The 24,947-nt window shown below is 37.4% G+C and overlaps 1 protein-coding gene across 4 annotated transcripts in view; it reads left to right on the forward strand.

Moving 5' to 3' along the window:
* SFMBT1 (Scm like with four mbt domains 1) overlaps nt 1-24,947 on the forward strand; it is a 141,543-nt gene that overhangs the window by 48,942 nt on the left and 67,654 nt on the right. For 3 of the 4 annotated variants that reach the window (XM_014826594.3, XM_070492756.1, XM_044754339.2), the window contains one exon: nt 22,617-22,771. The exons of the other annotated variant lie outside the window; for it this stretch is intronic. In XM_014826594.3, coding sequence (XP_014682080.3) covers nt 22,744-22,771 — 28 coding nt within the window. In that variant the 5' untranslated portion in view covers nt 22,617-22,743. The remainder of the gene's footprint in view (nt 1-22,616; nt 22,772-24,947) is intronic. 4 annotated transcript variants of the gene reach the window in all.

The raw sequence follows: 24,947 nt of genomic DNA on the forward strand, positions 1-24,947 counted from the left end.
TTAGAAAAATGTCAGTTTAGTTCTGTGATTGGTTAAGTTTAAAGAAACATTAGAAGAATAGTTTTTTGTTCCATCAAGACTGATTACCAAGATCTCTGTATCAAAGTCTAATTAACTGAGCAAACTTAGCTTTGAAATATTTTGCCTGGTCACATAAGTAGTAGACTGCATGAAGTGAAATCCAAATCATTTTAAGGTTTTAATTTATTATTTTGTATTCTGTTGGAATACAGATAAACTGAAATGTGTTTCTGAGGAAGACTGGGATGGTGAGGGAACTCAGGACCTGTCTTAGGGAACTGTTAGTTCTTTCAGCTATGTGAAGGGCTCTTGTGTGAGTGAAGGCACAGACTCATTCTGAGTGGGCAACACCTATGGTCGAAGCCGTCTGGACTTGGGGGCAGTTTAAGGACAGACTTTGTGGTGGAGCTGCTCAGAAGTGGAATAGATTGTCCCAGAAGGTATTCATGGGAGTTTTCTGTCACTGTATCATTGATGGTGTTTGAACACAGAATGGACAACTTCCTCCTCAGGGATGAGAACTTGCTAAAGAAGCACCATAGGTTAATGGAGAGATGACCTTATTTGTGGAAATGTTGGGGCAGCATGACATCGTTAACAATACTGTACATTCGAAAGTTGCTAAATGACATCTAACCACAAAACTATGAGGACCATTGGACTAGATGTGACTTACTAAACTTCCTTCTAACTTTTAGATTCACCAGTCTCAGTTTAGTGAAACAAAGAAAAATTAAAAAAAAAAATGACCCAGGCAGTTAACTTAATGTATGTAAAAGTGCAGGGCTAGGTATAGTTCCTGACAGCACTAGCAAATGTTGGAAAATGAGACAGTGATATGAGCATAAAGTGTTTAATTATTTTGGGGGAAAAAACAAGCAAAAGGAAAAATGTTTATGTGTTGAACTTTATCACCCATCATTTGAATAAAGAAGAAAAATTACTTTATTCTCTTCCTACTTCACCTCCATCAGTATCCCTCGAAATAGCAAGGTTGACTGGGCAACCCCCACAGTAGTAATGTTTATTTATTAGGTTTATTCCCATGTTTTATGAAATGTGCTAGTGTCTAAATTCTCAAGGCCAGAATTCCATAACATTTACTTCTCATCATAGTGTTTGTTAAAGTTGGGAAAACTTTCCCTTCCTCTCTTTCTTGAGGAGACTTTCTCATTAAGGTGGCTCTTTGAAGTCCAACTAACTAGCGATCTGACTTTGTTTGACATTTCATTAAAGATTTCAGGCAAGAGTAGTACTCTGGTGTTTGAATGGCTTATTGATTTTTTTTTTCTTCAAAGGTTTCTTTGAGAGGAATTTGAAGTAAGCTTATGACTTTTTGGTATTTAGATTTGATTTCAAACCTCTTCAAGTGTTGAATTTTGGTTTCCAAGTCAACGGGGACTGACTGACTGTCCTGTCTGTCTGTCATCTGACTGTAGGCCGTGAAATTCCAAACTTGATGTGGCTAAGCCTGTGGTAATCTTCAAATTATCATTTTGGAGGAATTTAATGTGAGTTTAAACAACTGAATTGTATTCTCTTTTATACTTTAATAGAGAATAATAGTATATTTATAATCTTACATCCCATAAGAAAATACTGAAGAAAAACGTGTTAATGATAGAGGATGTGCTTTGAGTTGTTGTTATCTTTATCTTTATGATGATGTTTTTCTTTTTTTAAAGATTGGCACCTGAGCTAACAATTGTTGCCAATCTTTTTTTTTTTTTTTTCTGCTTTATCTTCCCAACCCCCCCCTGTACACAGTTGTATATCTTAGTTGCACGTCCTTCTAGTTGTGGGATGTGGGACGCCGCCTCAACGTGGCCTGACGAGCAGTGCCATGTCCGCGCCCAGGATCCGAACCCTGGGCCACCGCAGCAGAGCGCGTGAACTTAACCACCCGGCTGCGGAGCCGGCCCCTATGATGATGTTTTTCTTGAGTGAGTGGCTGTCTTTTGACCAAGGTGCTCGTTTATTTTCTGAACAGTTTAAATATAACAATTAAAGTAACCTTGTCCCTCCTACCCTTCCCTCCCCCCTTCCTAAAAAAGCAATTAGCCTTTGGATTGTAAGAACAGTTTTCATAGATGGTACTGGAAAGTTTTTCCCTCTGAAAGAGACATAAATGATCAGTTATTTGCCTCAAGCCTACCTTTCCTTAATTTTCAAATAACAAAGTTTCAAATTCTTGTCAGCTTGTTTTGATGACTTAGGCACCTGTCTCTGTTTCAGTACAGTTTTGTTCAAGACTAAAAGTTTTATATCTGTAAAAACTGTTTTTTCTTATAAAACATGAAAATTAGTGTAGCATAGTCAGTATTATTAGGGATTGAAACTTATGTCAATAATTTTATACTGCATGTTAGGAAGTGGAATTTGCTAAGTGCCAAGCTTAGAAAACTGGCAAGCTTTGTAGTATTGTATTTGTTTATTTAAATAATAATTTAATGGTAGGAAAAATAACATCGCTTTTAGGGAAAGAATAGCAAAGTAGAGGAGGAGGCATCTTTTTTTGTTTAAAAGGTGTAGAGATTTAACCCCAGATTTCTCTAGATTTTTACATAGGCACTTATAGTTTTCAGAGAATGTTTACTGTATAAATGAATATATGGGGGTGTTGAAATCTACAAAAGCAAATAACAAGCTGCAACTGAGTTCTAATACTGACCAGTATATGGCCAGGCGTCCTGCGGAGCCCTAGAATACCAGGTAAGTAGACTATTGTTCTGCCAGTTGGAGTTTTGGTTTTACATCTTGTGTGTAAGTTTGATTAGGTTCCTAATTAGTTAGCATCGTTTAGGCTGGGTTTTTTTTTTTCTTATGCCTGATGCACTGAATTATTTTATAGGTTTAGCATGTGTTGTGGCATATCTCTAGTAGTAACCAGAGGTTTGCTCCTTTTCTGGAAGCAACTTATTTTAAAGGCTACTGAAGAGTTGTTTCTAAATAATTTATGCCTTTCTAAATAACTTATACTTGTTCCTTGTATCCTTGTTATTAGCTGTTCAGCATGTTTTTTAGGTTTGTGCACTGTGACATAATGGCCCAGTGTTTTGCAGTAGAAGGTCACCATCATGCTGTTTCCCAAGCATGCCCCTGAGGGGAGGTGGGGGCAGCAGCATTGCCCTGGAGTTGGGAGGTGTTCTTGAGGGACTGGTTTTTATCTGATGATGCTGGATAGGTGCATTTGATGATTTTGAGGGATAGTAGCCTATCCAAAGGTCCTTGGCATTTATAGCTGATAACCTGCTTCTTTTAGGGCCTTAAATTCCTTAAAAATTCGAATGAATTAATTGTTCAGCACATATGATTATAGTCTAGGAGTATTTAAAGTCTGATATAAAGCTTTTAAAAATACCCGTGTGCTTAGTGTAACAAAAGAAAGCAGCAAACCCCCCAAAGCATCCTGCCTTATAATCACGTGCTCACTTGAAGGCTTTCAGGAGAAAGAGTGGGAGTTAAAGTTTGGTGAATGGTTGGACACAAGGCAGCCTCCTGGGGGTCTGCAGTCATCCATCACTACAGCTAACTAAGCTGCTCAGGCCTCTGGGGTGAGGCAGAAGCCTCTTACTCCCTTGGGGCAAAGGCTTTGTTTTTGTGCTTTCTTGCTGATTCTAAGGTTTTTGATGATGGCTGTTATCACACTGATTATTTTTTAGCCTTTTGTCTATTCTCTAAACTCAATGTCATTCCATTCTATCAAAGAATTAATAGAGAAATGTACTTTAATTTAAAAAATGTGTCCTGTATAATTTTGCTAGGAGGAGTTGGGAGGATATTTGCTAAGAAAAATGAAGAGGGCATTTCAACTCCTTATGGGCTGGGAATCATTTTTGAAACAAATACCTTCATTCTAGTAAGAGGCTTGTTGAAGCAATAATAGCTAATATTCTTTGAGGGCTTACTGTGCTGTAAACTTTCACATGCATTAATTGATTGAATAATCAAAGTAATTTTATGAGATAGAGGTACTGTTGTTAACATCTCCATTTTACAGATGAGGACAGTGAGGCATAAATTGGTTATGTAACTTGCCCAAGGCCACACAGCACGCAGGCTGTGCACCCAAGCAGTCTGGCTCCTGAGACCACATGCTTCCTTACCAGGACTGCCCAGTTACTTTTAATATGGTGTTGATCGTTCATACACCTTGATTTTCTCCCTTTTAGAGGGCTAAGTTACCACTCAAAATTTTTTATTAAACTTCCTGTACTTTTGAAAGTTGTAGTGTAGGTTCAGTAGCCTCTAAAATTTTTGACCCCTAACTTCCTTAGCTTGGAAGACATGGTTGTATGGCAACATGAGGATTTAGACATAGTTCTAATATTCTAGTGAATAGGATATTAGGTATCTGCTGTATTTGTAAATTATCATTTAATCTTCACAACAACCCTTCAACATGTCTATTCTCTATTTGGTAGATAAGGACACCGAGCTAGTGAAGTGGTGGCTTGGGGCATTTAAGCTGGGTCTCCTTATTATCATTAATCTAGTCCATTATCTCACTATTTGCCATTCCCCAGCATGTGAGTTTTGTTGTTGTTCACCGTTTAGAGAAACATTTGTCCAACTGATGAAGACAAAGTCACAAAGTCAAAGATCTGAGTTCTCTTCTAGGCACGTCTGCTGGTTTTGCTGAGTGATGTTTTTCAAGATGTTTACTGCGCTGAACTTTGGTAGAACAAATTTAGTTATACTCATTCAGCTTTAGTTGCTTTTTCATTCTCTTCAAGAGAATAGTCTGCTTTTAATGAAATGTAATTGGCTTATATGTTACTCCAAAGAGTTTGTGTGCCAGAGAATTCGCAAATATAATATTACATCTAAGGCAACTAGGAATTTAGAGGGAGGAAAATAGTGTGGACTGCAGAAGTTTATTTTGGTCCAGTCTGAGGCCATCTTTTTTCCTGGCATGTGTGTGTACACTTAGTATCTCCTTTAATTGACCTGCCTTTCTGATTTCTACTGTAAATCTGATTTCTACTGATTTCTACTGAAAAAATAGTTTTCAGACCTTCCCTTTGCCCCTCCCAGTGGTCTTCCTTTTTGGGGGGCTGCCTATAATGAGATGAACACGTAGACAGCTGTTTGGGAAGTAAAAACAAATAAGTAACTTTCTAGGCCTGATATGAACTTCTGGATTTTTTTGGTTAGTGGTCATTTCCTTAACCTTGAGCTAACTAAGAACTGCAAAAACATTTGGAGGCCTTTATTTCAGGTTTCTCTTTTATTCTATGGCTGAGCTCTGATGTCTCTGATCTTTTTTTTTTTTTAAAGATTTTATTTTTTCCTTTTTCTCCCCAAAGCCCCCCAGTACATAGTTGTATATTCTTCGTTGTGGGTCCTTCTAGTTGTGGCATATGGGACGCTGCCTCAGCGTGGTTTGATGAGCAGTGCCATGTCCGCGCCCAGGATTCGAACCAACGAAACACTGGGCTGCCTGCAGCGGAGCGCGCGAACTTAACCACTCGGCCACGGGGCCAGCCCCGTGATGTCTCTGATCTTTTGATGATCTCTGTTAAGTATTAATTCGTCCTATTTCCAGACTCCCTTGTTGCTTAATGTAAATTTGACCAAGTGTCTGGGTGTTTTAGGCCACCTTACTAGATGTCCAGATTATAGTTATATGACCTGTACTACTTCATCATGGTAATTAGAAGGAGAACAGGGGAATAACGATAGAAGAATCCATGAATAATTAAAAATATTCATTATTTTGTTCAAGCTCCACTTTCCCTTTTTGTCTCTCACAATAGTTTTTTTGGCCAGAAATGACATTTTGAATTTTGATTTAAATCTTCATCAACTACTTCTCTGTGTTTAGTGTACTCTTTAAATAGATTCTTTAGAAGTATAGCAAAATTAATACTGAAGGAGCACTTTCTCTTTTAGTTTATACGTCCGTATTTTTTGTTGAGAAATTGGAAATTCTCAAGTTTGTTTATAATAAGTACGATTGCCTGCCAATACTTTTTACATTAAATATTCTCTGCTGTCAAAAAATATATATGTTTTTAGCTGTATAGCAAAAACTACTTGGTCTGGAGGTATAATATATAAAACAATGTGAGTATTAGTTTCAGTGAAACTTGCTATTTCACAGTTATAAAATAGTTTATTTTACCCAAGTTTTCAATTCAGTGATTGGTCATTTGAGTTTGCAGTTCTTTAATTCAGCAGGTGTTGACTGAGGACCACCTGTGTTTTAGGAGCAGGGAGTTCAGTCTGATTTGATCGTTACTCTCCCATGGTGCCCAGCACAGAGCCTGGCACACAGCAGACATCCAGGAAACATTACTGAATGAGGCAACGCAAGTCCTCAGGAGTGTGCAGTCTCGTGGATACCCATATCAGCACTACAAGGCCCTGAAAGAAGTAGAATCCACAGTCTGTACATGTTTTAACGTGATGTGTTTGCTGACTGTGGCTGTGGGAGTTACCACTGCAAGATGAACATTGGGTGATACTAAAAACACTCAAGACATTTTGAAACTATCTTGCCTCTCTTATTGGGAATGAAAAAATATTTTTCCCAGAAGGTCCCTAGCAAACTTTCTCTTACTTCTCCTTTAGACAGAACTGGGTCACGTAGCCACAAGGAAGACTCAGAACACAGTAATTATCTGACAAAGAGGAGTCAAATCAACTGATTGAACGTGATCTGCTATGGGGAACAGGGGGCTTTGCTACCCTGAACAGATGTGGGGTTTGATGGCCAGGAGGAAGAGGTGGGGGGAAGGACTCGCTAGGATGCTGGTAGTGACCGTTACTGAACTGGAGAGAATTGAATCTGGACAGGGCTTAACTTTGTCCAGTGCTGTGAAAAAAGTAGTATCTAAGTGTGTAGAAGAGTAAACTGGGAATTTAAACTATTCGAGAACAAACTTTAATCTTAGCACTTGAAGCAAAGTCTCATAAATCCTCTTCTTTGGAAACACTTAATTAGAAATTAGTTTGATTTTCATTTCATTTTTTTTTTTTTTTTTTTTGGAGGAAGATTAGCCCTCAGCTAACTACTGCCAGTCCTCCTCTTTTTGCTGAGGAAGCCTGGCTCTGAGCTAACATCCGTGCCCATCTTCCTCTAGTTTATACGTGGGACGCCTACCACAGCATGGCTGCCAAGCGGTGCCATGTCCCCACCCGGGATCCAAACCAGCGAACCCCGGGCCGCCGAGAAGCGGAACGTGGGAACTTAACCGCTGCGCCACCGGGCCGGCCCCTGATTTTCATTTCATTTAAAGAATAAGAACATTAAAGGATATTTTTTTTTACAAGTATTCAGTAATTCAGTTTTGTTTTAATTAGGCTTTTATTCTTTCATATGAATTAATCTAGTTTAAGGACCTACTAGAATAACATTTTAGAACTTCATAGAAGGTACTACCTATCTAGGTACCATCTGGACTCCTGGTTACTCATCATTATAGTAGAACAGTATAGAACCTTGAAATTAAATAAATGCATGAACAAAAGAACCAGAGTGTAAATTATCTAGGGCCATCTATTTGTGGTACAGGAGACAGACACCTCACAGTCATCCTCAGCTCCAAGAAAAGCCTAGAAGACTAGAGGAGTTCAGGCTCTGGAATCACACTAGGGTTTAAACACTGCCCCTGCTGTTTCCTAGCTATGTGAACTGACAGGTTATTTCATTTCTCTGAACCTCAGTTTCCTCATCTGTAAAATGGAGTTATCATGTATGGGATAAGTAGATGGTTAGGATTAAATAAGATATAATTTAACAATAGTTAAGACTTATATTATGCTAACATGTTGTTGGGCAGTATTATATTTTCTGTATAACACAGAAAACTGCCAGGCACGTACATAGTAGGTACTCAGATGTTACTTCTTTCCTTTTTTTTAGATAAATGGTTAACAAGCATGTGTTGAGTTGGAATGAAGTTTCTGATCTGTCATTTGCTATGAGAAGGCTGAGAAACAGCAACCATGAAATTACAGAATAGTTTCAAGGCTTTTTGTAACCGAACATACTCTATTCTGTAATCCTTTTATAATACTATTGAAATTGGTAAATTTTGACAGTGTTTATGTTGGTAAATCAAATACCCCTTTATTTAATCAGAACAAAGATATATTGACTGTTTCAGCATGTGCTCATGTTATTGGCTCCCAAAAATAAAGTCTGTAATCAATGAAAACTGTGATAATATTTGAACTCTAGAAGATCTACCATTTCTCCAGCTTACAAAGTAATGTAAGGATAAAGAAAGGGTTTTTAAATGCTTTTGTCATATTTTGGTACAATGAAAGATAATTTCAAAACTATGATTTGGTAATCTTAATATCTGGCATAGAAGAGGTGGTTAATACTCTGGTAGTACTTAGCAACTGCTAAGGAAATAGGGCTGTGAAGTGGTCGTACTTACAAACCCTGTGAACCAGGGATTTATAAATTGATTGGCATGAAATTTCCAACCTCATTATAGTATAAATCAGTTTTTAAAAATTATTTATGTGTGAAATTTTTGGAAGATATGTATTGAAGAAGGTTTAGAAAAATGTTGAAGTGCTTTTAATGGAAAATTTGTAGGTGTTGAAATTGGGGTTTGAAACAATCAGACAGTATAAATTACTAAATTGGTGTGAGAAAATGCCTTCATGGATGATCAGTAAACCTAGAAAAAAAGATGAAGTGTATGAGTGGAATTGAAGCTGACAAGAAGGTTCCCAAAGTGTAAAATAAGGATTTGAACCTGTTCTAGCTATCTTAACGAGTTTTTATTATGCTCAGATGAAGTATAGCATATGAAAATAGCTTATAAATTGGAAACACTATATACTTAGGGAGTGTAATAATTATACTTTTGTTGATTGAAAAAAATTTTCCTGAAAACTCAAAGAACAAACCTTTAATAAAGTGAAGAAAGCACTCATATTGCCCTATTTTGCTTTGAAACTGCTGATTTTTCTTCTTCAAACCACTCCTCCTTCAGACTTCCCTTTTCCCCTAAGTGGCAATTTTATCCTTTCTGTTGCTTAGGCCAAAAACTACGCAGCCCAGATACTGCTCTTTCTCTCACACCCCACATCCAATTTCTCCTCTACCCTTCTCAGCATTTTCACTGCTCCTGCTCTGGACCTAGCCACCAACACCTCTCGCCTGGATTATTCCAGGATCTTTTTAATTGGTCTTTCTGCTTCTGCTCTTACCCGTTTGCAGTCTGTTGTCAACATAGCTGCAGAGTGATCCTTTTAAAAGATAGGTCAGATTATGTCCCTCCTTTGCTCAAAACCCTACAGTGGCTTCCAAAAAACAAAATCTTCACAGCAGCCTACAAGTTCGTATGTAACCTGGCTCCCTGGTACCTTTCTGAGCTCATCTGGCATCTCTGCCTTGATCATTCTACTCCAACCACAGTGGCCTTGAAAATGCTGAACAAGCTCCCACTTCAGGGTCTTTGCACTTTCTGTTCTTTCTGCCTGGAATGTTCTTCCCCAGGTATCCACTTCCTCACTTCCCTCAGGTGCTGGCTCGGGTCAACTTGTCACTGAGATCTTGAGCACCCTTTTAAAAGTAGTACTCTCAGTCGTCCTTCATTGCCTCATTTTCCCCCTAACATTTATTTTGTTCAACATACTGTATACTTTGTCTGTCTCCCCACACTAGACTGTGAGATCTGTGAGGGAAGGTTCTTTTGCCCCTCTGTTTCTTTACCTAGAAACAGTATGTGGCAGATAGTATGTGCTCAGCAAATATTTATTGAGTAACTGAGAAAACAATTCCATGGCAGTTCATAGTATCGCTACTGTTGATTCGGTTTTCCGTAAATAAAATCACTGATATTAGCTGTTAATGTAAGTTCTAGAACAGGGCAGTACTAATTCTAAACACTCATATTTACTAATGATGGGAAGTCTGCATTATAGTTCCCAGCTCCATTGTAGTTAGATGGAATCACGTGACTGCGTTTCAACTAGTAGAACATGGGTGGAACTGATGTGCCATTTCGAGGCCTGAGCCAGGAAGCCCTCCCATGAGTGATCTCCCTATACTCAATGATTTGAGAAGCCTGTGTTGAAGATAGCAGAGCTGTGGGGTGGAAGGTGCTTGGTTCCATGGAATTACCACATGATCACTTATCAGGAATTAACTGTTTGGACTTTATCTGAGTGAGAAAGAAATATCTGTTGCATTACGTAATTGAAATATGGAGTTTATCTGTTAAAGTATAGCCTTACCTTAACTAATACAAACCAATAACAGCTAAATTGTTTCTTTCCTTGTTTTTTTGCATGTCCTAATGGTAACCCAGATTTCTTGTCTCTTGTCATTGGCTTCTGTATTTGAAAATGGGAATAATGTTGTTTTGGAAACACAGTTATATCCCTAATATAAGTGCTTTTATTTTTTCACAGCTTTATCAAGATTTAGTTCACATACCATAAAATTCGCCTATTTAAAGTGTACAGTTTAATTTTTTTTTTTTTTTTTTTTTTGGTGAGGAAGATTTGCCCTGAGGTAACATCCATTGCAAATTCTCCTCTTTTTTCGCTTGAGGAAGATTAGCTCTGAGCTAACATCTGTGTTTATCTTCCTCTATTTTGTATGTGGGATGCCTCCATAGCATGACTGATGAGTAAAGTAGGTCTGCTTCTGGGATCTGAACCTGTGGCCTGGGCCGCGAAAGCAATGTGTGAGGAACTTTAACCACTTGGTCCTGGGTCCAGCCCCAAGTGTACAGTTTAATGGTTTTTATTCTCAGAGTTGTACAACTGTCACCACAATCTAATTTTAGAAGGTTTCAATACCCTCAGAAGAAACCCTGTGTATGTTAGTAGTCACTTCCCATTGTTCTCCCTGCTCTAGCCCTTGGCAGCCACACTAATCTACCTTCTTTCTCTATGGATTTGCCTATTCTGGACATTTCACATGAATGGAAGCATACAGTATGTGGCCTTTGGTGTTTTTTTTTTTTTTTTTTTTTTAAAGATTTTATTTTTTTCCTTTTTCTCCCCAAAGCCCCCCGGTACATAGTTGTGTATTCTTCGTTGTGGGTTCTTCTAGTTGTGGCATGTGGGACGCTGCCTCAGCGTGGTCTGATGAGCAAAGCCATGTCCGCGCCCAGGATTCGAACCAACGAAACACTGGGCCGCCTGGCCCCCTGGCCTTTGGTGTTTTGACTTCTTTCACTTGGCATAATATTTTCAGTGTTATCCTGTTGTAGCATGTATCAGTACTTTGTTCCTTTTTATGGCCAAATAACATTCGATATTAGATATACCACAAATACTTGTATTAGATATACCACATTTTATTTATCCATTGATTGGTTAACGGTCATTTGGGTTGTTCTACCTTTTGGCTATTATGAATATTGGTGCTATGAGCATTCATCTACAAGGTTTTGTGTGGACATATGTTTTCAGTTGTCTTCTATACCAAGGAGTGGAATTGCTGGGTCATATGGTAACTCTATTTAATATTCTGAGGAACTGCCCGACTGTTTTCCAAAGTGACTGCACCATTTTACATTTCCCACCAGCATTGTCTTTGTGTTTTATCACCCTAGAGAAGTAGGGATACCAGGTAAATATCATAGTTCCTTAAGGGTTGTAGGTGGGGGATGCTCACAAAGAGAACTGGCGGGTGTGGCAGACAGTGTGAAGTTGACATCTCTTTTGCCTCATCTCCTTCTGCTACTCTCTCTTGCTTGCTTGCTTATGTGGCCTCGACTACCCTGTCCTCATTTCTATTCTTAGAACACAGCTCACATGCTCTCACTTTAGGGCCTTTGTGCTGGCTTTTCCCTCTGCCTCTTTCACTCTGCTGGCTTTTCTTTCAGCATGCTCATTCCTTCCATATCTCCTTCAAATCTTTTCCAAATTTTCTCAGTGAAGCCTCTCCCTTCCCACCCTATTTAACTTTCAAGTCATACCAACACCCCTGCCTAGCTCCATCATGTACCATGTTTAGAAAAAGTACTGTACTTTCTTATCCAACTAAAATGTAAGCTTCTTGAGGGCAGAGATTTTGGCCCATTTTATTCACTGATATATCGCTAATATTTTGATAGGGCCTGACACACAGTAGGTTTCTGGTAAATAAATATTTGTTGAAAGAATGAACAAATAACTTTCCATGTCACTAAGTGCATTTTGTTTTTCTAAAAATAAAAATTTAGAGCATGGAAGTACACTTAAGGATATAGTCTGATCATAAAGAGTTTATCCACTGCAGATAAAGCAAAAATTCCCGTTTACCCTGTCCCTGAATCCTACTTTCCGAGGTAATCACTGATAGTGATTTGGATGTATTCTTCTAGAACATTTTAAAGCCTCTAATTTGGCTTTTTAAAAAATTGAGATATAATTGACGTATAACATTGTATTAGTTTTAGTTGTACAACATAATTATTTGATATATGTATATATTGTGAAATGATTACCACAATAAGTCTAGTTAACATCCATCACCACATGTAGTCACAAGTTTTTTTTTCTTGTGATGAGAACTTTTAATATCTACCATCTTAGTAACTTTCAAATATACAATGCAGTATTATTAACTATAGTCACCATGCTGTGCGTTACATCCCCAGGACTTATTTATTTTATAACAAGAAGTTTGTACCTTTTGAGCACCTTTACCTATCCCCCCCACCCCCAAGCTCTGGCCACTACCAAACTGTTCTCTGTATCTGTAAGTTCAGTTTTGGGGTTTTTTTGGTTCCACACATAAGTAAGATTGTGTAATATTTGTCTTTCTCTGTCTGACATTTCACTTGGTAAATTGCCCTCATCCTTGTTGTCAGAAATGGCAGAATTTCCTTCTTTTTTTAATGGCTGAATAATATTTGTGTGTGTGTGTGTGTACGTGTACACACACCACATTTTCTTTATCCGTTTATCCATTGATGCACACTTAGGTTGCTTCTGTTGTCTTGACTGCTGAATAATGCTGCAGTAAACATGGCGATGCAGATAACTTTTTGAGTTAGTGTTTATATTTCCTCCAGATAAATACCCGTAAGTGGAATTGCTGGATCATATAGTTCTGTTTTTAATTTTTAAGGAACTTCCATACTGTTTTTCATAGTGGCTACAGCAATTTCCACTCCCACCAACAGTGCGCAGGGTTTCCTTTTCCTCACATCCTTACCAATACTTGTTATTTCTTGTCTTTCTATAATAGCCATTCTAACAGGTGTTGAGGTGATATCTTGTTGTGGTATTGATTTCATTTCCCTGAGATTAATGATGGTGGGTACCTTTTTAAAAAATACAGGGTACTCTTGAGTTCTGGGTTTTGTTTAAAACTTTCATTTTTTTTATAAATTCGTTAGTACTGATTTGTTCACCCGAGATAGATATGCCCTATGTTGGGCTTACCTAATCATGAAAAAGTTGTTAGGGTCAGATTTAATTTTGGTGATATGAGTGGCTAAGATTGATTTTATCAGACTTGATTTGTTTTTTATCTCTTTAGACATGTAGCAGTGGGTTAAAAAAAAGCAACCAAATGAAACAATAGAATATTCTACCCATAATAATCAAGTTACATTGACATTTGACAGATGGAAGAACAATATTTAACTTAGATAGCCTGTCAGATAGGACATGTACAAGGTCAGGGAATGATGATTGACTGTTGTGGGGAGTGAAAGGAAATCTACACCTGTTCAGGACAAAAGTATAGTGACTCTTACAAATATGTGGAGAGTAAACAACATGCTACTGAACAACCACTCGATCAATGAAGAAATAAAAGCTGAAATCAAAAAATATCTGCAGGCAAATGAAAATGAAAATACCTCATACCGACTCTGAGAGGATGCAGCAAAAGCAGTTCTAAGAAGGAAATTCATAGCAATACAGGCCCACCTCAGCAAACAAGAAACATCTCAAATAGGTAATCTTAAACTGCACCTAACAGAACTGGAAAAAGGACAAAGCCTGAAGTCAACAAAAGGAGGGAAATAACAAAAATTAGAGCTGAAATAAATGAAATAGAAGCAAAAAAGAAAATGGTAGAAAGGATCAGTCAAACTAAGAGCTGGTTCTTTAGGATAAACAAAAGTGACAGACCCTTAGCCAGACTCACTAAGAAAAAATGAGAGAAGGCCCAAATAAATAAAACTAGGAACGAAAGAGGAAAAATTACAACCTCAGAAATACAAAGGATTAGAGGGGAATACTATGAAAAACTGTATGCCAACAAATTGGATAACCTGGAAGAAATGGATAAATTCTTAGACTCATACAGCTTTCCGAAACTGAACCAAGAAGAAATAGAGAATCTGAAGAGACCAATCACAAATAAAGAGATTGAAATAGTAGTCAAAAAACTCCCCGAAAACAAAAGTCTGGGAGTAGATGGCTTCTCTGGAGAATTCTACCAAACATTCAAAGAAGGCTTAATACCTATCCTTCTCAAACTATTTCAGAAAATTGAAGAAGATGGAACTCTTCCTAAATCATTCTATGAGGCCAACGTCACCCTGATCCAAAAACCAGACAAAGACCACAGAAAGAAGGAAAATTACAGGCCAAATTCACTATTGAACATAGATGCAAAAACCCTCAACAAAATATTGGCAAACTGAATATGGCAATACATTTAAAGGATCATATACTATCATCAAGTGGGATTTATACCAGGGATGCAGGGATGGTTCAACATCTGCAAATCAATCAGCGAGATGCACTACATTAACAGAATCACATGATCATCTCAGTAGATGCAGAGAAAGCACTTGACAAGATCCAACATCCATTTATGATTAAAAACTTTCAATAAAATGGGTATAGAATAAAAATACCTCAATATAATAAAGACCATATATGATAAACCCCCAGCCAACATGATACTCATTGGGTGAAAAATTGAAAGCCATCCCTCAGAACAGAAACAAGACAAGGGTGCCTACTCTTGTCATCTTCTTCAATATAATACTGGAGGTGTTGGCCAGAGAAATTAGGCAAGAAAAAGAAATAAAAAGTATCCAAATTGGAAAGGGAGGAGTGAAACTCTTGCTATTTGGAGATGACATGATCTTATATATAGAAAACCCTAAAGAATCCATCAGAAAACTATTAGAAATAATCAACAACGACAGCAAAGTTGCAGGGTACAAAGTCAACTTACAAAAATCAGTTGCATTTCTATAATGATGAACTTGCAGAAGGAGACCTCAAGAGTACAATCCCATTTACACTTGCAGCAAAAAGAATAAAATGTCTAGTAATAAATTTAACCAAGGAGGTGAAAGACCTGTACAATGAAAACTGTAAGACATTACTGAAAGAAATCAAAGCTGTCATAAAGAAATGGATAGACAGTCCATGTACATGGATTGGAGGAATAAACATAGTTAAAATGTCTGTATTACCTCAAGCAATCTACAGATTCAATGCAGTTCCAATCAGAATCCCAATGACATTCTTCACAGAAATAGAACAAAGAATCCTAAAGTTTATATGGAACACAAAAGACCCCGAATAGTGAAGGCAGTCCTGAGAAAAAAGAACAAAGCTGGAGGCATCACAGTCTTGGGCTTCAAAATATGCTGCAAAGCTATGGTAATCAAAGCAGCATGTTACTGGCTTAAAAACAGAACAGAGATCACTGGAACAGCACTGAAAGCCCAGAAACAAAACCACACATCTATGGACAGCTTTTCTTTGACAAAGGAGTCAAGAACATGCAATGGAGAAAGGAAAGTCTCTTCAGTAAACGGTGTTGGGAAAACTGGACAGCCACATGCAAAAGAATGAAAGTAGACCTTTCTTAATTTACAACATACACATAAAATTAACTCAAAATGAATTAAAGATTTGAAGGTAAGACATAAAACCATAAAACTCCTAGAAAAAATATAAGCAGTGCACTCTTCGACATTGGTCTTAGCAGCATCTTTTCGAATTCCATGTCCACCCGGCCATGGGAAACAAAAAATAAACAAATGGGACTATATCAAACTAAAGAGCTTTTGGAAGGCAAAGGGAACTGTGAACAAAACAAAAAGACAACCCCACCAACTGGGAGAAAATATTTGCAAATCATATGTTCGACAAGGGGTTAATCTCCAAAATATGTAAAGAACTCATACAATTCAGACAACAACAATAACAAAAACCAACCTGGTCAAAAAATGGGCACAGGGGCTGGCTCCATGGCTGAGTGGTTAAGTTTGCGTGCTCCACTGTGGCGGCCCAGGGTTCGGATCCTGGGCATGGACATGACACCGCTCGTCAGGCCATGTTGAGGCGGCGTCCCACATCCCACAACTAGAAGGACCTGCAACTAAGATATACAACTATGTACTGGGGGTCGGGGGCGGGGGGAGGTTGGGAAATAAAGCAGAAAAAAAAAATTAGCAACAGTTGTTAGCCCAGGTGACAATCCTTAAAGAAAAAAAAAGGGCAGAGAATACGAACAGACATTTTTCCAAAGAAGATATACAGATGGCCAATAGGCAAATGAAAAGATATTCAACATCGCTAATCATTAGGGAAAAGCACATCAAAACTACACTGAGATATCACCTTACACCTGTTAGAATGACTATAATTACTTAGACAAAAAATAACAAATGTTGAAGAGGATGTGGTAAAAAAGGAACCCTCAAACACTGCTGGTGGGAATGCAAACTGGTGCGGCCACTATGGAAAACAGTATGGAGATTTCTCAAAAAATTTAAAAATACCATATGACCCAGCTATCCCACTACTGGGTATTTATCCAAAGAACTTGAAATCAACAATTCAAAGACACTTATTCACCCCTATGTTCATTACAACGTTATTCACAATAGCCAAGACATTGAAGCAACCCAAGTGCCCATTGACGGATGAATGGATAAAGAAGATGTGGTATATATACACAATGGAATACTACTCAGCCATAAAAAAGACAAAATTGTCCCATTTGCAACAACATGGATAGGTCTTGAGGATATTATGTTAAAGTGAAATAAGCCAGACAGAGAAAGACAAATACCGCATGATTTCACTCATATATGGAAGATAAACACATGGACAAAGAGAACAAATTAGTGGTTACTAGAGAGGAAGGGAATTGGAGGGTGGGTGAAAGGGGTAACGAGGCACATATATGTGGTGACGGATAAAAATGAGACTGTTGGTGGTGAGCACGATACAGTCTATACAGAATACTCATAAATAATAATGTACACCTGAAATTTTACAATGTTGTAAAACGTTATCACCTCAAAAAAAAAAAAAAAGGTATAGTGACTCTACCACTAGCATTTACTATCAGGGGCAGGGTTAGCTTTGCATGTCTGCCCAAAATGGAGCATCTCATTTGCTGAATTGTTTCTGTTTACCATATTTAACTGCATACTTGACATTATTACTGGACTTCCATCTGTTTAATTGAGGGGTAGGAGTACAAGTTCAAACATTTCAATAGGAATTTTCCTTTTAACTGTCTGATAAATATTTATTGAATTAAAGTATTTTCATGGAACCGCCATAGATAGTGGGTACATAACTTTAGAGCCACAGTGACTTCCTGTCGTTCTTCCTAAGTGCTTTAGAAGTTATTTATGTCAAACGTGTTAAATCATTTGGCTGAGGATCCATCCTACAGAATCTGTCTTGAATTATTGCAATTTTCCTGTGTAATGCTCTTACTCAGTGTTTTATCTTAGCCTTGAAAACAAAGTGCATTAACTTGCAGCCATGTAGTATGACTTAGAGCATGGACTGCATGTGTAAACTAAAATGAGATAAGAGGAAGCACCATGTAGCTTTGTGTTATGCAGATGACTTTTAGACCTTTTAAAAGATCTGTTTAAAGGTAGTTATTCCATGGTGGTTTTCTTTTACATTGATGTATCTCTAAAAATGAAATAGGGGATTCAGTTCAGTTTCATTCTGCCTGAGTTTCATTTTGGTTTTATTTTTTTTCGTGTTTGACATCAAAAGCTTGTTTTGTCCAATTAGCTTTTGCTTTTAAAATTGTTATTTATAGCTATTAGAAGTGTTTCAAATTTTAGCATGGCTCATACTGTCTTCAGTATGTCTTATTAGAACCCCATGTAAATATCTATGCTCTCATTTAGTTCACTGAAATATTCTGAGTAAGATGAGCAAGGTCCAGATCAATTAGTTCATGAGAACTTATTTAAATAAATAACTCTTAATGTATTCTGGTCACCACAAGGGAAATTATAATACCAAAATCAATGATAAACTAAATGAAGACAGTAAAACAATTTAATATGAATAGAAAATAAATGAAATAAAAGGAAGTAAATGAAAAGTGAATAAAATTTCCATATTCTAAGCTCCTGGATATTTTACTCTTTTTTCCTCACTGCATAAAAAACACTACAGGCTAGCAATAAAGAGAGAGATGTGACAGATGTTCCCCAGCAAAAGACTTCATCAGTTTATTTCTCATCATTCTATTAAGATGATAAACTAATTGTTCATTGGTTAAAATCTAAGTGAGGTGGTAAGATTGACACAATGGCACAGCCTTAGCTTTCAGCTACATAAGACTTTCATTTCTCCAACCCTTGTTTCTTTGGCTTCGATGCTGCATTTATTATTATTATTATTATTATTATTATTATTATTTTGCAGTATGTGGCACTCTGCACAGAATACATTGGTGTGTTCCAAAAGTTTATGGACATAAGCAGTAGATGACACCTCCAAAGCCTAGTGCCCCAACAGATATTTAGCACTCACTGTGTTACACACACCCATAATGAAGTGTGCAGACTTTGTATGTAGAGATGATCCACTAAGTCAGTGCCACAGGAACTTGAATCTGTCAACATTGCGTAACAGTTAACATTAACTCAGCATTTACTATGTAGCCAGCTCTATGCTAAGTGCTCTTCATGGATTATCTCACTTACCTATAGCAGTTATATGAGGTAGGAACAGTACTCATACCCCCTTTTACAAATGATGCCAGTGGCACAAATAAGTCATTTGTAAAAAGTCACATAGCCAAGTAAACAAAGACACAGGATTTTTAAAAGTTACTATAAATTGTCCTTCACTTGCTTTTTACACTCAGCAATATAGAAAACATTCCCATGTGCTATTATGGATCCACCTAAATTCTTCTAATGATTGTAGGGTATTTCCTTCTATAAGTATATCATAATCTGTGTTGCCGTTTCATTCCCATTTTGTGGACATATAGGCTGTCTCTGGTTTCTAACTGTTGTAGATAATACTACAGCAAATATCATTGCTTATGAAGCCTTCCATACATGTTTTGTGTATGAAATATTCATAAAAGTAGAAATACTGCTCAAAGAGTTTGTCTTTTAAATCTGTATAGATTAAATTATTTACCATTAAATAGCTCCAGAAAGGTGATACTAAATACTCTCAAGTTCTCCCGTTCTTCCACTTCCTTACCAACACTGGATATTTTTAGTTTAAAAAATTTTACCCATCTGAAAGGTGAAAAATATAGTAAATAATTAAAAATTCTTATTTTCCTCACTACTAATGAAATTGAGCACATTTTTATGTGTTAACTCTGATTTTTTAAAATGTGGATTAATTGTATATTTTGCTCATTTTTTGTTTCTTTTTTTTCTTGTTGAATTACAGGAACTTGTACATATATGGAAATTAACCCATTATCTTATATGTTGGGAATTTTTATTTTCACCCATCTCGTTTGGCTTTGAGTTTTGTTTATGCTGTCCTTTGCCATGTAGAAATTTTATACTTTTACATTGTCTTTGCTGACATTCCTTTATGATTTCTCTATTTGGGTCCAGAGTGATCTTTTTTTTTTCGGTGAGGAAGATTCTCTCTGAGCTAACATCCATTGCCCTGAGCTAACATCAAGATTAGCCCTGAGCTAACAGCTGTCCCACTCTTCCTCTACTTTGTACATGAGATACCTCCACAGTTTGGCAGATGAGTGGAGTAGGTCCGTACCTGGGATCCAAACCCACGAACCTGGGCCACCGAAGTGGAGTGTGTGGAACTTTAACCACTCGGCCACAGGGCTGGCCCCCACAGTGATCTTTTTTTTTTTTTTTTTTTAAAGATTTTATTTTTTTCCTTTTTCTCCCCAAAGCCCCCCGGTACATAGTTGTATATTCTTCGTTGTGGGTCCTTCCAGTTGTGGCATGTGGGACGCTGCCTCAGCGTGGTTTGATGAGCAGTGCCATGTCCGCACCCAGGATTCGAACCAACGAAACACTGGGCCGCCTGCAGTGGAGCACGTGAACTTAACCACTCGGCCATGGGGCCAGCCCCTACAGTGATCTTTTTTAAAACACAGATTTAATCATTTCCTTTCTCTGCTTAAAAAAACTCTTGGCTACTTCCCTTTGAGAGTCAGTACAGTAGAGTGTTTGAAAACATGGAATCTAGACACTTTGCTTGGTTTGAAACCTGGTTCTGCTACTTCCTAACTGTGGGACCCTGGGCAGGTGAAGCACTTGTTCTGTGCCTGTCTCCTCATTATGATGACTCTCACCTTGTGGAGTTGTTGGGGGTATTGCATGGGTTAATATGTTTGTGTGCTTGAAACAGTGCCCAGCACACAGCATATCCTTGATAAATGGTCACTGCTGTTATTCCTTCTCTTCCTGTCCGGTTTTCTTGTGTGCACCTTATGCTGTGGTTCCCATGCTCCAGTCACAGGGGCCTTCTTTCACTTCCTTCCCACCTTAGAGCCTTTGTATGTTCTGCTCCCTGGGCCTGGACTACTCTCTCCTTTTTTCCTCTTTAGGCTTAGCTGCTATTTCCCCCTTAGTCTCAGCTTAAATACCATTTTTGTCAGGGACTGTGTCAGTGACGTCTCAGTTTAGGTTAGGTCTGCCATTATATTCTATCTTAGCACCCACTACTTTTCTTTCATAGCACTTTAAATAATTAAAGTTGGCTTAATGTGTCTCCTCTCTGTTGAAAATAAACTTCATGAAAGCAGGAACCATGTCTCTCTCGATTGCTTTACCCTCATCCCCTAGAAAACTGGATGGTAATGAGCTGGTGTTTGATAAATATGGGGAGTGAATGAATTAGGCTGTGGAATAGTACAGTTTGAATGTTTTGGGCTTGAGAAGAAAAGTAAACTGAGAGAAGAGAGCATGTTTAGAGGCTTTACATCTCACTACCAAGTTTCTGTTCAGTTCTTATCTGTGAAACCATGGGCTCCAGTGCTTATGTTGTATGATACAATTTGGGATAACTGGCAGTTATGTCAAATGAGATAGCCATAATTTTAAGTTTTTAAGACTTTCTCTATGCTCATTATGAAATGTAATTTTAAAATCTGAAAAAGATCTTCCACTCATTTTATAGTTTAAAACAATTGACATAATAGGTGTTCTCTATAAGATTACATAGTTAGTTATCAGTAGAGCTGGAACTAGAATCTGGGTATCCCTATTACCCATCTGACACTGTTGTACTTTACCTAGCTTATACCTTTTCAAGGAGTATATTAAAATTTAAACTATCTTTTGTTTAGTGTTTAAAGTTTTTTAATGAGAATAGATTGCTGAAGTCTCTAATACACACTCAGAATCTTTTTGAGAGGCGTAGAGTTGCTTGGTTCTGTGGACTGTCACTCTTACAGCTGTGACTCTTGCATGCCCACCCCACTTCACAGTTCTCTGTATTGTTGCCCTTGCAGTTAGTACACAGCAGGCCTTCCTGTAGCAGCTCCTGTTCCCTTTTCATTTACTCTTTCTAACCTATTAGGCACTATAAAGGCAATATCTGAGATTGTTTTACGTGTATGTAAAGCAAGAATAAATAGCAACATGGATGAACCCTCAAAGACATACAAAGTAAAAGAAGCCTCATGCAAAAGGCCACATATTGTATTATTCCATTTATGTGAAATGTCCAGAAAAGGCAAAATCTCTAGAGACAGAAAGCAGGTTAGTGGTTGCCTCAGACTAGGGCTGGAACGGGAAGGAACTACAAATGGGAAAAAATTCTGTTTGGCATGATGGAAATCCAATCTAAAATTGGATTATAGTGATAGTTTACACAGCTCTGTAAGTTTACTAAAAATTATTGGATTGGGCACTTAAAATGGGAAATTTTGGCATGTGAATTATATTACAATAAAGCCATTTTAAGGAAAGAATAAATGGATTCAGAGTTTATTTTGGAGGGGTTCTCTTTATAAGTGTAATTGTAGACTAATACAGTTGATACTTTTTGGTTCTGCGTAATATTCTAGATAAATAGAGTGGAAACCTAGATAAAGTAATATACTGTATCATGAATCTTAATCATTGGGTGAGACAGCATTGAAAGCTAACTTCTTTCCCCCAGGGATTCATTAGGAATTGGAGTTTTTGTGGATAGGAATCATAGTGTTAGGTATTATAATCTAAGTTTAAAGAGTAGTGATTCATACATGTTAGTTTTTTGTGATTTTTAGCTATGTTCTCAAGATTTTGATAGCATGCTCTGTACACACTCACACACACACACTCTCTCTTCAAAATTAGAAAAGGTGTCAGTTTTCTCTAATCCCATCTATTTTGACAGTGTGTTTTTGTTTTCTCTGCTCTCAGCTCACTAGAATGCCATGTCTTATGAATGAGTAAACACACTTGAGCTTAAGGTTGTTGATCTGTCCTTGATTTTTTCAGCACTTCCGTTTGGACCCTTGGATGCCCATTAAACAGATGCTTGAGACCTGCAAGTAACCTTCAGATCATAGCAGAACCATAAGGCCAGTCCTTTGTGTGGGGAGGAGATAACCCATGTGCTGTGGAAATGAACGGGGAGCAGCAGCTTGATGCAGGTAGGTACTGGTTTTGCCAAGCAGAATTTCTTCTTTGGAGTGCAGAATATATTTCTTTCTGGTGTTATATTGTCTGACGTGTCTTTCTGCTGCTAAGTGGGAAGCTCTTTGAAGACATGAGTTATCTTTCTCTGTTCCTGGCCGAGACCCTGGCACGAGGGGGTACTCATAATGTTTGCTAAAAAAAGGAATAACTTTTATGGACAGATTTCTTTTTTTAAAAAAAATAACATTTTAATTTTGATAGTTACTTTAGAGTTATTTTGAAATAATTATAGATTCATAGGAAGTTGCAAAGATAATACTGACAGGTTCCATATACCCTTCACCCAGTTTCTGCCATTAGTTTTATCTCATTACATTTTACAATGTAAAAGCCAGGAAATTGACATATGTATAAAGTGTATGTAGTTGCATGTCATTTTATCACATGGATTCCTGTAACCACCACCTCAGTCAGTATACAGAACTAGTCCATCATTGCAAAGAGCTCCTTTTTACTACTCCTTCATAGTTACACCTACCCCTCTTTTGCCTAGCTTTCCCTAACCCCAGACAGCCATCCATCTCTATAATTTTGTCATTTCAAGAGTGTTACATAAATAGAATCACATAGTATGTTCCTTTTTGAGATTGGTTTTTTTCACTCAAAATAATGCCCTTTAAGATGCCTTCAAATTCTTGCATATGTCAATAGTTTGTTCCCTTTTATTGCTGAGTAGTATTCCATGGATGTACTACAGTTCAGTTAACCATTCATCTATTGTAGTAAATTTTGCTTGCTTCTAGTTTTTTTTTCCCCCTCCCCAAAGCCCCAGTACATAGTTGTATATTCTAGTTGCAGTCCTTCTAGTTCTTCTGTGTGAGCCACTGCCACAGCGTGGCTCCTGATGGATGAGTGGTGTGGTTCTGCTCCTAGGAACTGAATCCAGGCTGCTGAAGCAGAGCACGCCAAACTTTAACCACTAGGCCATCAGGGCTGGCTCAGTTGCTTCCAGTTTTTGACTGTTACAAATAAAGCTGCTGTAAACAATCATAGACATGAGATTTCATTTTTCTAGGATAAATGGTCAGGAGCACAATTGCTGGATCATATGTTTAATAAAGAAACTGCCAAACTACTTTCCAGAGTGGCTGTTCCATTTTACGCGCTCACCAGCAGTGTAAAAGGGATCTAGTTTCTTCACATCCTCTACATCAGTTGGTATTGTCACTATATTTATTTAACTCACTCTGATTGGTGTGTAATGAGAGTTTGTCCTGGTCTTAATTTGCATTTCCCCAATGGCTGGTGATGTTGAACAGGTGCTTACTTGCCATCCCTATGTCCTCTTCAATACAATGTCTTCCATGTCTTTGGCTCATTTAGTAATTATATTATTTTCTTTTTAATTAATAATGATTTTTTTTACCATTGAAGTTTTTTAAAAACAACTTTATTGAGGTACTTTTCTTTTTTTGAGATAGAATTCACATACCATAAAATTCGCCCCTTAGAGTACACAATTTAGTGGTTTTTAGTATGTTTGCAAAGTTGTGTGACCATCACTATTACCTAATTCCAGAACATTTTCATCACTCCCAAAAGGAAACTATTAGCAGTCCTTTCTTGCTCCATCCAGCTCTGGCAACCACTAATCTACTTTCTGTCTCTAGGGATTTACCTATTCTGCTTTCTTTTGGTTAATGTTTGCATGGTATATCTTTTTCATTCTTTTACTTTCAGCCTACCTATATCATTATATTTGAAGTAAACTTCGTTACAGTACATAATCATTTAAAAGAATTTCAGCCTTATAACTGGTGTATTTAGACCATTTACACTTAATGTAATTATTGATAAGGCTCAAGTGTGCTATTTTCGTCATTAGTTTTCCCTGTTTTTTGTTTCTTTTTTTTTTTTTCCCCCTGCCCTCCTCTGGGTTATTTAAACAATATTTTAGAATTCTGTTTTGATTTGTCTATAGTGTTTTTGAGTATCTCTCTTTATATAGCTTTTTAGTGGTTGCTCTAGGTATTACATTATATATGCATAACTTTTCACAGTCTGCTCATGTCATCATTTTATTAGTTTGAGTGAAGTGTAGAACTTTGCTTACTTTTATCTCTTTATCTTATTTATAATACAGTTGTCTTAAATATTTCCTCTACATACTTTGAGAACCACATCACTCAT

This window comes from Equus asinus, chromosome 21, assembly GCF_041296235.1.
Source record: "Equus asinus isolate D_3611 breed Donkey chromosome 21, EquAss-T2T_v2, whole genome shotgun sequence".
NCBI classification, from domain to species: domain Eukaryota; kingdom Metazoa; phylum Chordata; class Mammalia; order Perissodactyla; family Equidae; genus Equus; species Equus asinus.